General features: G+C 43.2%; 1 protein-coding gene across 1 annotated transcript in view; it reads right to left on the bottom strand.

Moving 5' to 3' along the window:
* The window catches only part of wwc1 (WW and C2 domain containing 1), a 49,456-nt gene extending 37,107 nt beyond the window's left edge, over positions 1-12,349 (bottom strand). The window contains exon 1 of the mRNA XM_056408783.1: positions 11,246-12,349. Coding sequence (XP_056264758.1) covers positions 11,246-11,364 — 119 coding nt within the window. The 5' untranslated portion in view covers positions 11,365-12,349. The remainder of the gene's footprint in view (positions 1-11,245) is intronic.
* Positions 12,350-12,613: the final 264 nt, after the last annotated feature.

Here is a 12,613-nt window from a genome sequence, read left to right as displayed (position 1 = left end):
CGGGCACTCGGTAGAGCGCATACCTTCGCATATCACAAGATTGGGCATTGAATTATGAACATTTTGGCATTAGTTGCATGCTAATTGGATTAAAATGTACCACGCTATGGTAAAAAGAAGATTTTGACCTTTTCATGACATTGACCTTTGACCCTATCAATCCCAAAATCTAATCAAATGGTCCCTGGATAATCACCAATCATCCCACTAAATTTCATGCGATTCGGTTTAATACTTTTTGACTTATGCGAATAACACGCACGCATACAAATACACGGCGATCAAAATATAACTTTCCGCATTTTCAATGCGAAGCTAATAAAAGCTTTAAAAATGGGCCAAATGGGAAAAAGTTAAACGGCGTGTGTGAGATGTGAAGCGTCACGTGATAATCATGAGCACGTTGAGCCGGCTTGTAATAACTCACACAACACCGAGACGGTTGCTGTTGACACAACGGCACTTCTCAAACAGCGGCCCAATTAGTGACGATTCTGAACGCTGCGGTCGCGACGAAGGGGATTAGCAATCCCGTCAAATTAGTTTGTTCTCCTCCTCGTCGCCGTGAGTCGAGCGGCTTTGAGTTTAGGGCTGCGACAACGAATCGATAAAATCGCTAAAAACCGATTATGGCGGAAAATATTTTTCCGCGGAGATAAGCCACGCCCCCTCGCCGACGCGTATGCCGCGTTTAACCCACAGATCGTCGGCTGAGTAAACTCTTCTGTTTGTGACGGGTTCACACACACGCTGACCAGTGGGTCTCCGGGAACTTTCCAGGACTTTAAACCAAATTTCATGATTAAACATTTTTGGGAAAACTCGGTGTATTACATGAACAAGTGAGAAGATGTAGTATTTAAACTAACAATGAGAATTAAAAGGCATACAGCATATATTCCGTGTAAATTAACATTTGAATATTAAAAATGTGCATTACTTTTCCAAAAATTGTGGGATATAGCCATTTAAAAACTCCATGACTTTTCCAGGTTTTCCATGACCGTACGAACCCCGTTTTGAATAAAGGGTTGAAAATTACAGTTTTGTTGTTTTTTTATCCAATTAATCGAAAAAATAATCAACTGATTAATCGATTATCAAAATAATCGTTAGTTGCAGCGCTATTTGAGTTCACTTTGTCTTTCTTGCCATCGTATAATAATAATAATAATAATAATAATAATAATCAATGCCTATTCTTTACAAATCACTGCTATATCTGCACAAAATGGCACTAAACGATGAGGATGAATGACCGCACAGAGCTGCAGCTGAATCCTCAAACTAAAGAAACCCCAAAGTGATCGGTGGGGCGACGCAGACGCTAAATTATGTATTAATGCGCGCACATTGTGGACAGACGTCCCGACTCAGAGATGCATCGAACCCAGCGAGAATCCGACTTCCAGTTTCAAATTAAACTGGAGCGCTCACATTAAGATGATACACCATGAAGCGGGTAGTTTTATGAACAATAGAAAACAAAATCAACAATTTTGACGATGACACCATCATGTCAGACATATATTTAAGGACTATGGCAAACACAAATTTGGAATGAGCTCTCGGGGACACGTGACGGCGTTTCATTTTTTGATCCGTTAAATTTGGAAAATAACTCTGCGCTGCGGCCCCTCGCTTGAACGACACCCATCAACCGATAAATATAGTACGGAGCGCCCTGTGAACATGAAGCTACAGATGATGTAGAGTTTGGATAAGTCTAAAAAAAGAAAGAAAACAAGACCAAACTGAAACATCCGGGCTCAATGAAAAGCAGCTTCGGGGGGTGGGGGGGGGGGGGCTGAAAGGGAGAGAGGCAGGGAGAGTGTGTGTGAGTGGAGGGGGGTGGGGAGTTTCACCGAGTGCTCTATTCACCTCCGAGGGGGGCGGAGGGGGGGGAGGGGGTCTCACTAGCCGGTCACAATGGGAGGAAACCGGCCCGTGGCATTCCACAAGCAGCGCCGACGCATCGCCTGGAGGTTTCTGGGGCAACCCTCGCCCTCGCGGCGGCCGGGACGCCGACGGCTCGCCAACGGCACGATCCTCTGCGAGGAGGGTGAGGTCATCGGGGGGTTCTTTCCTACGTCCCGCCTGAATGCCGCTCGGCCTCGAAGGCGACGGCGGCGATGGAGGGAACGCCGCGATACGACTTCACGGCGTTATCATGGGATCCTTTTGTGCCGACTGACGATGAGACTTCAGAAGAAAATGTTGAACGTAGAGGATTTAGAGGCGATGCTGGCAGAGTTTCTCTGCTGTAGCGTCTGTAAATAGTTAAGATGAGTAAAAACAATGTAGTAATGAGGGACGTTCTCAAATTGAGACAGAGTGGCGTTTCCCTCTCGCTGGTCTAAAATAAATAAAAGAGTGAAAGCGTGCCGATCCTCAGTGGCAACCAGTAACAAACAAGTGACACATACACACACACACACACACACACACGATGAGAAGCACCTCTCATTGAGTTCACGATCGCCGACGACAACTAGCAGAGTGAAGAGCTCTTCCCTTTGTCGTTTCTCGCTCCGCTGCCACTGTGTGTGTGTGTGTGTGTGTGTGCGTGTGTGTGACTGCAGTTACAAGCAAACGCAGAGACAGAGAGAGAGAGAGAGAAACTGAACTGGGTCCTTTTTCAGCTGATGAATAATGAAAAGGGGCCCAGAGAGAGAGAGAGAGAGAGAGAGAGAGAGAGAGACCCCCTCAGCTCCGCTCTAAATTTAGCTCAGGGAGACGGGGGAAGGCTTCGGCCGAACCGCTGATCCCAGAAAGAAAGAAGAAATGCCGTCTGGCTGGGTCTCCTCATCCCATTATTTAAATTCCTATCCTCTAAAATCGGATAGGTTGGGGGGGGGGGGGGGGGGGGGGGTCGTAGGCCGATTAGCCTGAACCCGCCCGGCCTTCGCCACTGAGGGGCCAGCGCGCGGTGCTGGTGGGCCCAGCCTCCTATTTCGCCGTCTCCGCTCTGTGAATAGTTTTATACTTTTTATTCCCGTATGTAAAGACAACGAGAAGAAATCCACTTCACACACGCAAAAACTAAAACACCCATTATGATCTAAACTCGCTCCTCGGAGGTTCGTGGCCCCCGAAAGCATCTGGCGCTGTAACCGACGGTCAATTATTATCCGTACGCAAAGTGGATGTTTGACCTGCTGCTCGCGTCCGGCGTGGGTAACTCTGGGTTACGCAACTGCTAAAACCTCCCAATTATTGCAAAGTATTGGTTTCAGCGGAGAGTGTCACATGTCTGCATGTTTTTTTTGTTTTTTTAAAGGAGCTTATCTGGGAAAACAGAGTTCTTGGCATGTTTTGGCATCAAAGAGGTCCGAAATTAATCTGCAGGATTTTCACACAGGTGGGAATGCCAGCCTTTAAAAAAAAGCCAATATCACCCAAAGCCAAGTCCACACACACACACACAAGTTTCGCATACCACGGTAAACAGCCCGGCCGGGCCCCAGCGCTCTAATGCAAACTGACAAAGCGTGCGACAAAGTGCAAACACACAGGGAGGCGGGCTGCATATCTCCACGGTGAGTCAGAGAAACCTTCATCCAGAGCAGCGTATAAATTCCTCAAGTCGAGTTATAAGCCTTCCAACTATGTTTCATAGGTTTCAAGGTCCAACCGTAAAAAATAACAACACACACAGACACATATATATATGTATACATGATATTTCCTTCACCCTCGCGGTGTAATCCACGATGCTTAGCAGACAAAAGCGTTCAAATAAAATGTAGACGAATCGTAAAAAAATGAAATTTTTAAAAAAGGACAAATTACAACAGATGTGTCGTAACTCTCTCCGCACATTACCCCTCCTCGTAAAAGTGACGACGCGTTATCCGGACATTCCTTTCAGCCGACGGCATGCGTTTCGAATGCGTCACTGCGAGGGCGGGTGGATGTTATTGCGCTCGGAAGAGAGCGCAACCTCGGCCGATGCCTCACGGTCGCTCTTTCTTTCAATGCTTCGCTTTTTTTTTCCCCTTGTCATCCGAATATAATCTGTTGAGACTCAGCAGAAAGTTTTATGAGGCCCGTGTGGGCACATCCAAATTAGAAGAATGTGTTATATTCTTGTTTTTGTAAGCATCCTTTCAGAAAAGTTTGTTATTTTGTATAAGATATTCAAATTGGCAAACCAAAAAACATTTTAAAAATTGATGTGATAGATTATTTCACATGAAATCATCAGTTAAATCTTGAAGTCACGTAGGGCTGCAGGTAGATATTCAAATAAAGACCATCTCTGACTCCCGGGCAGGACGAGTTTAAAAGACACACACACAGACACACACACAAAGACACACACACACACACACAGCTGTCGGTGTCACAATAAGGCTCGCTGTCTGTCTTCATTCCTCAACCTCAGGTTTTCACATGACTGACGGTCCTCCGGCTTCTTTTATGTTTCCATCTCCGTTTGCTTTGGAGAACTCTGTCCACGTCTCCGTTTTCTTATCCGAGGATCGTTTCAAAACCGGTCCTCTGCCTCCTCTGCCTCAAGCGGATTTTCACCGAAAGCACCGATGCAACGTCTCTGCGGTCGAGAGCGTCGCGGAGACGTAAATCTATCCGGGGCCGAGCGGGCAGAACGTATCGCTGACCTGGTAATGAGGACGTCGAGACGCCGATAATCACCCGGAAAGCCGACAGCAGGTTAACACTGTGGTGAAACTGCAGATGTGAGGGGAAGAACATTTACTTAGTGGCCCCGTGTCGTTCTTTGGTGTATTTCTCCTCCATAACTGGTCAGACATACCATCAAGGGTACAAATATTTCAGCAATAAACATTAAACATCTTCGGGCCTTTTTTTTATGGACTATTTCGAGCAGTGCTTTTAATATCTCAGGTTGTGGCAAAGGAAAAAAAGAGGGAAAAAAAGATCATTTTGTAATTTTTTTTAACCCTCCTGTTACCTTTCGGGTCAATTTGACCCCATTCAATGTTTAACGTCGGTGTTCTTTGGGGTCAATTTGACCCCAGGCTGTTTTTCATTGTGTCAAACATGTAAGAAATATCAATATCATATATTTAAAGGGCTATTTAGGTAGTCAACAAACAAACATAAAGTACCTCACACTTAAACTTGGGAAACAATATTAATTCTAATAATTTTCTGGAGGTTTTAATTGCTGGGGTCAAATTGACCCCGAGGGAAAAACATGTTAGTAAATGTGAAGGTAACAGGAAGAAGAATTGGCAGTAAAATAAAAAAGAGAGTCCAATTCATTGACTTATCTCTAAATTGACCGATTGTGTCGGCACACAAAGGGATTGAATGAGCTATCTTGAAAACAAGGATAGATAATAATGCCTCCTGCAAGAAAAAGAAAAAAAGTGATTTTGCGATGAGCAGCACCATCACGTCTGACTTCACCGGTCCGTTGGGTGGAAACACCTTCAGTGACGATACGGCCGGTTATGCATTAAACACGGACCGCACCGGGCTGTGCGGGTCCTGGTTAACAGTTTGCGGGGCCTTGCACTTTGACTCCGAGCACCTTGGCGTGCCCTGAAGAGGATTTCAGGTGAATCGGGCCTTTTGGTTGGCGCCGCTCGGTCCTTCGCGTTGGGTTTCAGGAATGTGTGGCCGGTTTCTTCCCCTCCAGGACTTTGTTTGGGGGTTCATGCTCTTCTTCTTCTTCTTCTTTTTTGCCACTGCCTCTAAGTGTCCACGTGTAGAGCCACAAGAAGAGTTCCGCTAAAAAGGAGAGATTCTTACACCGCCTTGTTGTCGTCCTAAAAAGTCAGTCAGTCTTCTTTAATTCGGAAACTGCTCCGCTAGAAACGAGGCAGCGAAAGATTATAGTCGTGTTTAGAGGAAAGACTTAGAATAAAAAAGCTGGGTGCCCCACATGAAGCGGTCTGGGTCGCGGTCCACGCCGACGACAAACTATCCACACATTCGGTCACATGCATTGAGTGTTTATGTAACTGTAATGATTCCTTCTGGTCACATGACGTCTATTGTTCTGTCCATCCTGGAGAGGGATCCTCCTCTGTTGCTCTCCTCAAGGTTTCTTCACTTTATTTTCCCCCTGAAGGGTTTTTTCTATTTCTTAGGAGTTTTTCCTGATCCGATGTGAGGTCAAAGGTCGGGGATGTCGTATGTGTACGGATTGTAAAGCCCTCTGAGGCAAATTCATAATTTTCTATGTAAAATAAACTGAATGGAATTGAAAACCAGGACGGGTTTCCCGGGTCCAGCTACTTTTGCAGATTTTTCTAGATCTCACAATTATCCGCGTCACGGTTCGTCAATATTCGGAGACATCGCGCAGCAAACCGCGCGGACTACGGCAAAAACATGACAACAATTATTTTAGGTCGATACTATATAAAAAGGTGTGTACATCTTAAAGTATAAAATGCATCAACCTGGAGCACTCAGACGGCAGAACTGAGTTCCAAAACAAGATGATCGAGCAACAACGGTTAGTGAGGAAGACCATGATCTAGGATGCTCCAGCATGTCGAAGAACAAACTGATTTCAACATAAACACCCTCATCTTGTCATGCTAAAAGCAGGGTTCTGACACATTTCAACCAATGGATTTCCATGACTTTAATAATAATAATAATTATACATAAAATTTCTATAGCGCTTTCCATAATACTCAAAGACGCTTTAAACGGAATTTCCACAAAATCTCGGTATAAACATGAACAATTTAGAAAATGTTGTGCGTTTTTGAGCATCTTTCTTTAAAAAAAACATGTTAATTATTTCAAACTCACCGTAAATGAACATGTGAATATAACAATATTTCCAGGACTTTTTCATGACTTTAAACTGAATTTCCACGACCAAACTGAAATCTCGGTATAAACATAAACAATTTAGAAAATGTTGTGCGTTTTTGAGCATCTTTCTTTAAAAAAAACATTAATTATTTCAAACTCGGCGTGAATATGACAACATTTCCATGACTTTTCCAAAACTTTTATGATTTAAGTTTTTTCCATGACTTTTCCAGGTTTTCCATGACCGTACGAACCTTGTAAAAGGGTTTTCTTCCATTCAAGAAAACACAAAAAACATGTAGACCATGTGTACCAAATGACCTTAAAAAAAGGAATAACCTTCTTTAACCTTGACCAACATCCTCTACTGACTCTCGACCCTCAAAGAAAGTTAAGTGAACCTAAAACCTAGGACATCAGAGTGGTGGCGATTCATTTTTCCACTTCATATTTAATCCAAAGAAGAGCATGGCAGGTCACCTTTAGGGGGCCGTGTTGATATATTCTGCTGACACATACCAAAAAACGTACTTAGTTATCGGCCGGGAACGTTGCTTGAGAACCACAGCTGTGATTGGTGCGTTCCCATCAACGGGTAGATGGCGCCGACAAAGTGAACTTGATGCAATAAGTAAAGAATGTGTGTGTTCTCTCACACCGAGAAGAGGAAAAACAACCCCGAAGCTCCCAGAGTTCCAGACATAAGCCATTAAAGGGATTTGGTGTAAAGTCCACGGGGTCTGAAAGGAACTGGTGAAGATGAAGATCTGCCCTCCTCTTCTGTACTCTGTGTTGTTGTCCGGGACTGTGTCATGTCGCGCCGCGTGCTTTGCGTCCTAAGCCTCTTACACCGATGGATTTCTTCGAGAGAGATGAGGAGCAGGTAACGCACACCTCCGCAGAGCTGATTTATAAATGGCAGGAATGCAAGTGAAGTGGGGTGCATGCTGGGAAAAAAACACAACGAAGAAGAAACATAACCCCGTCCAATGGCTTCTGTCTCCTTTTGGAAATATTTGAAACATTTCAGAGGAATCTTTACCCCATTGCCACCATCATGTATTCATTTTTCTATGAAATAAAATCACTAAAAAGTAACTATTTGAGTGGGTTATTTATTTAAAAATACCTTTGCTCAAAACCTGTTAAGAAACACACAAATGTTGATGACAGTGGCGTGAAACAGATGTCTAACGGGAGTGTTCTCATTGTAATCACTATAACGACCACTTCTTACGGACTGATGACGGTATTTTACACAATGCAGCATCTAACCGATTTTTTCTGGGGAAAAAATGGACATAACGTCTGCGAGAGAAGTTTCCCGCTCGAGGTCCTGGTCGAGATTCCCTTCTCGCTACCGGTGCCACACATCCAAATTATACCCAAAACGGCACCGTTCCTCATGCAAATGTCCCATCTGGATGCAGGAAGCCTCGGCCGCGTCTCAGTTTTAGTCGGTTAGTCACAATGAGACGTTTGAAGATGTCCCGCTGGCCCGTGGGAAATTGTGACGGGTCATTTTTTTCCTGAACAGTTTATTGAGGGGAAAAAAGGCATGAATTAGGGCAGCGGCAGCCCGAATTGTAAAGGTGCGTTCCCACCAAAAGCGAACCGATTTTTCGCGTCGCCCAAAACGCGTGAGTTTACTCGCTCGACCGTTCGCCGTGTTCACGCCATAAGCGTCGAGACGCTCCGGGAGAGGCGGGGCTTATCTCCGTGTCTCGTCTCCGTAAAGACCGTTATCATTTCCTTCATCCACCACGGAATAACTAACCACTAGTTCTGCTTTATACTTGTTGTGGACGTCCCACACACTAACGCCCTCGTGTTTGGGTTCATGACATCACCCGTAGGCTCACTCAGCTCGGTCACTTTCACCGATGAAGTCACTGTTACGTCTGAAAGACTTCCGCTTCCCGCGCTACGAGAGCGGAACATCTAAACGCTGTTATTGTGTCCATAACATTATAATATATAATATTGTGTTTAGAACATTATAATATATAATATATGTTATTGTGTTTATAACATTATAATATGTTATTGTGTTCATAACATTATAATATATAATATATGTTATTGTGTTTATAACATTATAATATATGTTATTGTGTTTATAACATTATAATATATGTTATTGTGTTTATAACATTATAATATGTTATTGTGTTCATAACATTATAATATATAATATTGTGTTTATAACATTATAATATATGTTATTGTGTTTATAACATTATAATATATGTTATTGTGTTTATAACATTATAATATATAATATATGTTATTGTGTTTATAACATTATAATATATAATATATGTTATTGTGTTCATAACATTATAATATATATTATTGTGTTTATAACATTATAATATATATTATTGTGTTTATAACATTATAATATATGTTATTGTGTTCATTTCATAACATTATAAAATATAACATATGTTATTGTGTTTATATTATTGTCCGTCTTGTTCTGATTCCACAGCGATGACGCGCGGAGCAACTCGAGAGCTGATTGGCCCGAGTTGCGAGATTACCGCCTCAAAATTTAAATATTTCAACTAGGGGCGAAAATGGCGCCGCTGTAAACGCGTCGCCCACATCGCGTCGCCCCAAACGCGCCGCCCGGGAAAATATCGCGTCTATCGCAGCCACACGCGTCTGTACGTTGACTTTTCATGGGATTCGGTCGCGCGAAAAAATCGCTTCACTTTTGGTGTGAACTTTAGTGTTGCGTGTCCGGCACAGTGTCGTCAGTTGTCCAGCGTTCCTTCCGACGAGAGTCCGTGCGACGTGTTTTACGGGTCGCTCGGCGGAAAAGGTTTGAGCGACGAAGCGGCCGACGGCTCGGCACCGTTAGATACCTCAGCGTCTTAGTTTCACATTTTTCAAATAATCAATTCAACAATAGGCTCTTGTGCATCGTCACCACGGAAAAAATGTCATTGTGTCGTTGCACTTGACAGACCTTTCTCTCACTCTGGAGCGTCCGGAGATAAATCAACCATAAGACATGCGAATGTTAAATGACTATTTACATCTTTAAATATCCTGTTTCTTTCAACCAACAGTCCAAACTCATGAGGTATTTTATTGACTAACATTTTTAATTAGCTTTTTCATGTGACCGGGCACAATATCTGAGGGAATTACTTCATATTTGGCTAAAACGTCCACTTGCACTCAAAGATGAACTGAATAGAATTTGGTGGTCAAAGGTTAAAGGTCACTGTGACTTTACAAGACATATTTTGGGCCATAAGAATGCAGCACATTCTCTCAATTGAAAAGTCGGAACCATCAAATATTTTGGCGTTTTTGCATTAGAATTGACCGAAAACAACAATCTAAATCAGAGGATTTCACGTTTGATTATTTTCTCCGCCTTCACTTGTTCTCATGTCCACTGATCCGCATTAAAAGTGTCCTTAAGACGACGTGTTATCTATCCGGAGACTGAAACGACGAAATTCCTTGAGACGAATGCCAGGAGAGAAATCACCTGTAGATGAAGGCGTGAGGTCGACTCCACGGACCCCGATGGGCTTTTTACAGCCGCACAAAGAAGTGCCAATTAAATGAATTAAATAACTCATGGGAGAGACAACATAAACATTTTTTTAAAAAGATAGAATACATCACAATATTTTTGGTGACATGGTTTACGGCCCCATGTGTCGTCAGAGCTTAGAGATAGAAGAGCTACACACGTGTGTCTGGTTTAAAAAGATTTTTTTTAAGTGGTCTGACTCAGCAGCTTCATCTCCCACAGTCTGGGGGGCGGGTTGTTTTTTAAAGTTGTGCATAGGGAAAACACAAACTCTTCAGCCTACTTAGGGAAATTATGTTGGGTGTTAATCTACAGTCAATAGTCTGATGATTAAAGTTCTAGTTTCATCGGTAAACATAACTCAGATGGAGAACTACTTATCTGTAATATGTTAAGATATTAAGCAGAATATGGATCAATAACAGCCTTGAAGGAATTATGTCTTATGAACATTCATTTGGTGTTTGATTGATCGAGCGTGGGCATTTAAATACACCTGGACCTGCTGGTCACTGCAATGAAGGACTGACCACATGTGCAACAGTTACCTGAGCAGGAAAAAAGTCCATCCGTTTTTGGCAGGTGAATAATCAACAGTTCAAATGCGACAAATATCTTGAAAATAATTCCATAAACATTCCACCAATAATACATTTGCAATCTGTTAAGATAATAATTAATCTTGACACGTACTATTAAAACATGTTATTCATCATTGCTTTGCAGGTTTCTAATGAAACATTTTGAACCGTCGCCTGCATGTGCGTCTTCTGTATTTGCAGAGGGGCGACATGTGTCGTTAAAGAAGAGCATCTGCAGAAGGTCAAAGGTCATCCATATTTTCCAATATTACCCTGCGATACAACATGTATCTCTCTCTTGTGCACACACACACACACACAGACACACACACGCTCCTACCTGTCTCTGGGGTCGATCCAGCTGGTGCAGTGGTTAATGTGGTCAACGTAGTAGACTTTGCCATCAAAGTCCCTGGCTTCCTCCCAACCCTCAGGTAGTGGCAACTCCTTCCTTGGCATGTCAGGCGAGTCTCCATGTAATTAGCTCCTCTCTACTCAAAATCATAACGAAGGGGAACCATCGCTTTTCTCTGTCATCATCATCTTCAGCACCACTACGAGCATCCACAGTATCGGCAGCTACTCCCAAAATGCCTGGCCTGATGCGGTTTGGATTAGGCCAGAATAGTAATAATAAGAATCCATAATAATCCACAGATAAACAAGGAATCAAACCTCAGAGCGGGTACTGTTAAAAAAAAACGTTTACAAAATAAACTCAGGAGATAATATCGTTCCAACAGGCTGCACTTCATTTCTAGTGTCAAGTCATCAATATAAACACAACGGTCCGGAACACTAAACCGGGTTGCTATGCGACTTGTTTTACAAAGTTGCGAGCGCACGTTGTGTGTGATGCGACTTTTTTAAAATTCTTATATTGTTTTAATCGAGTGCAAAAACTCTTAAGTCTGGCTGGAAAAAAACTTTTGTTATTCTTTTTTTGTTTAAAGTAAACTAACTACAATTATCCACGGTCCACAGAACACGGACCGGTCCGCTCGCTGCTGCTGCGGCTGCTCGTGTCTCAACGCGAACAGAAAAGCAGCCTCACGTCCATAAACCTTTCGAACAAAATATTATTAAAAAAAGGAGAGCACGGATGTGTCCACAGCGGCGGGCATTCACAGAGAGCCGTCCGAGCGGCTTTTTAAAAATCCTCTAAAATCCCCAAACTGGACCGGGTCCTTCTCCTCGCCGACAGGCCACCATGTTTAGCAGCAGTAACCGATGCTAACCGCCAGCCGCGGGGGAACGAAACGGTGTTGAACGCCGCGGAGAGAGAAGAAAGTCACAACTGTGTCCCGCAGCCGTTAAACAACAACAAAAATCCGGTGAATCCTACGAGAAACTTGTGTGTGGTTTTGTTGGATGGTCCGCTTGAAGTGGGACGGGAGGAGAAGCGGCGGCGGCGGCGGTAAAGTCTTTCCCGAGTCCCGGTGACTTCGGCCGGTCGACCGCTGTCAAGTCACGTAACGTAACGATCGCCTTCGCTTCCGGCTGTCATTTCAAAATAAGACGTCTGTTGACATATGCGGCAAAACACTTCCGGTCGCACTTCTTTTTTTTTAGTTAAGTCAAAATACATAAGGGGTATATACATACACCAAATGGGGTCTTTGATTATATTGCGACTGCTATTAACCAAATCGATCAAGCTGAGTGTAAATCATCTACATAGTGTCTCATTATTACTGCATCGTCACTA

This window comes from Pseudoliparis swirei, chromosome 3, assembly GCF_029220125.1.
Source record: "Pseudoliparis swirei isolate HS2019 ecotype Mariana Trench chromosome 3, NWPU_hadal_v1, whole genome shotgun sequence".
Classification (NCBI taxonomy): Eukaryota; Metazoa; Chordata; class Actinopteri; order Perciformes; family Liparidae; genus Pseudoliparis; species Pseudoliparis swirei.
The sequence above is the reverse complement of the archived record's forward strand: the minus strand, read 5'-3'. Positions and strand labels throughout refer to the sequence as shown.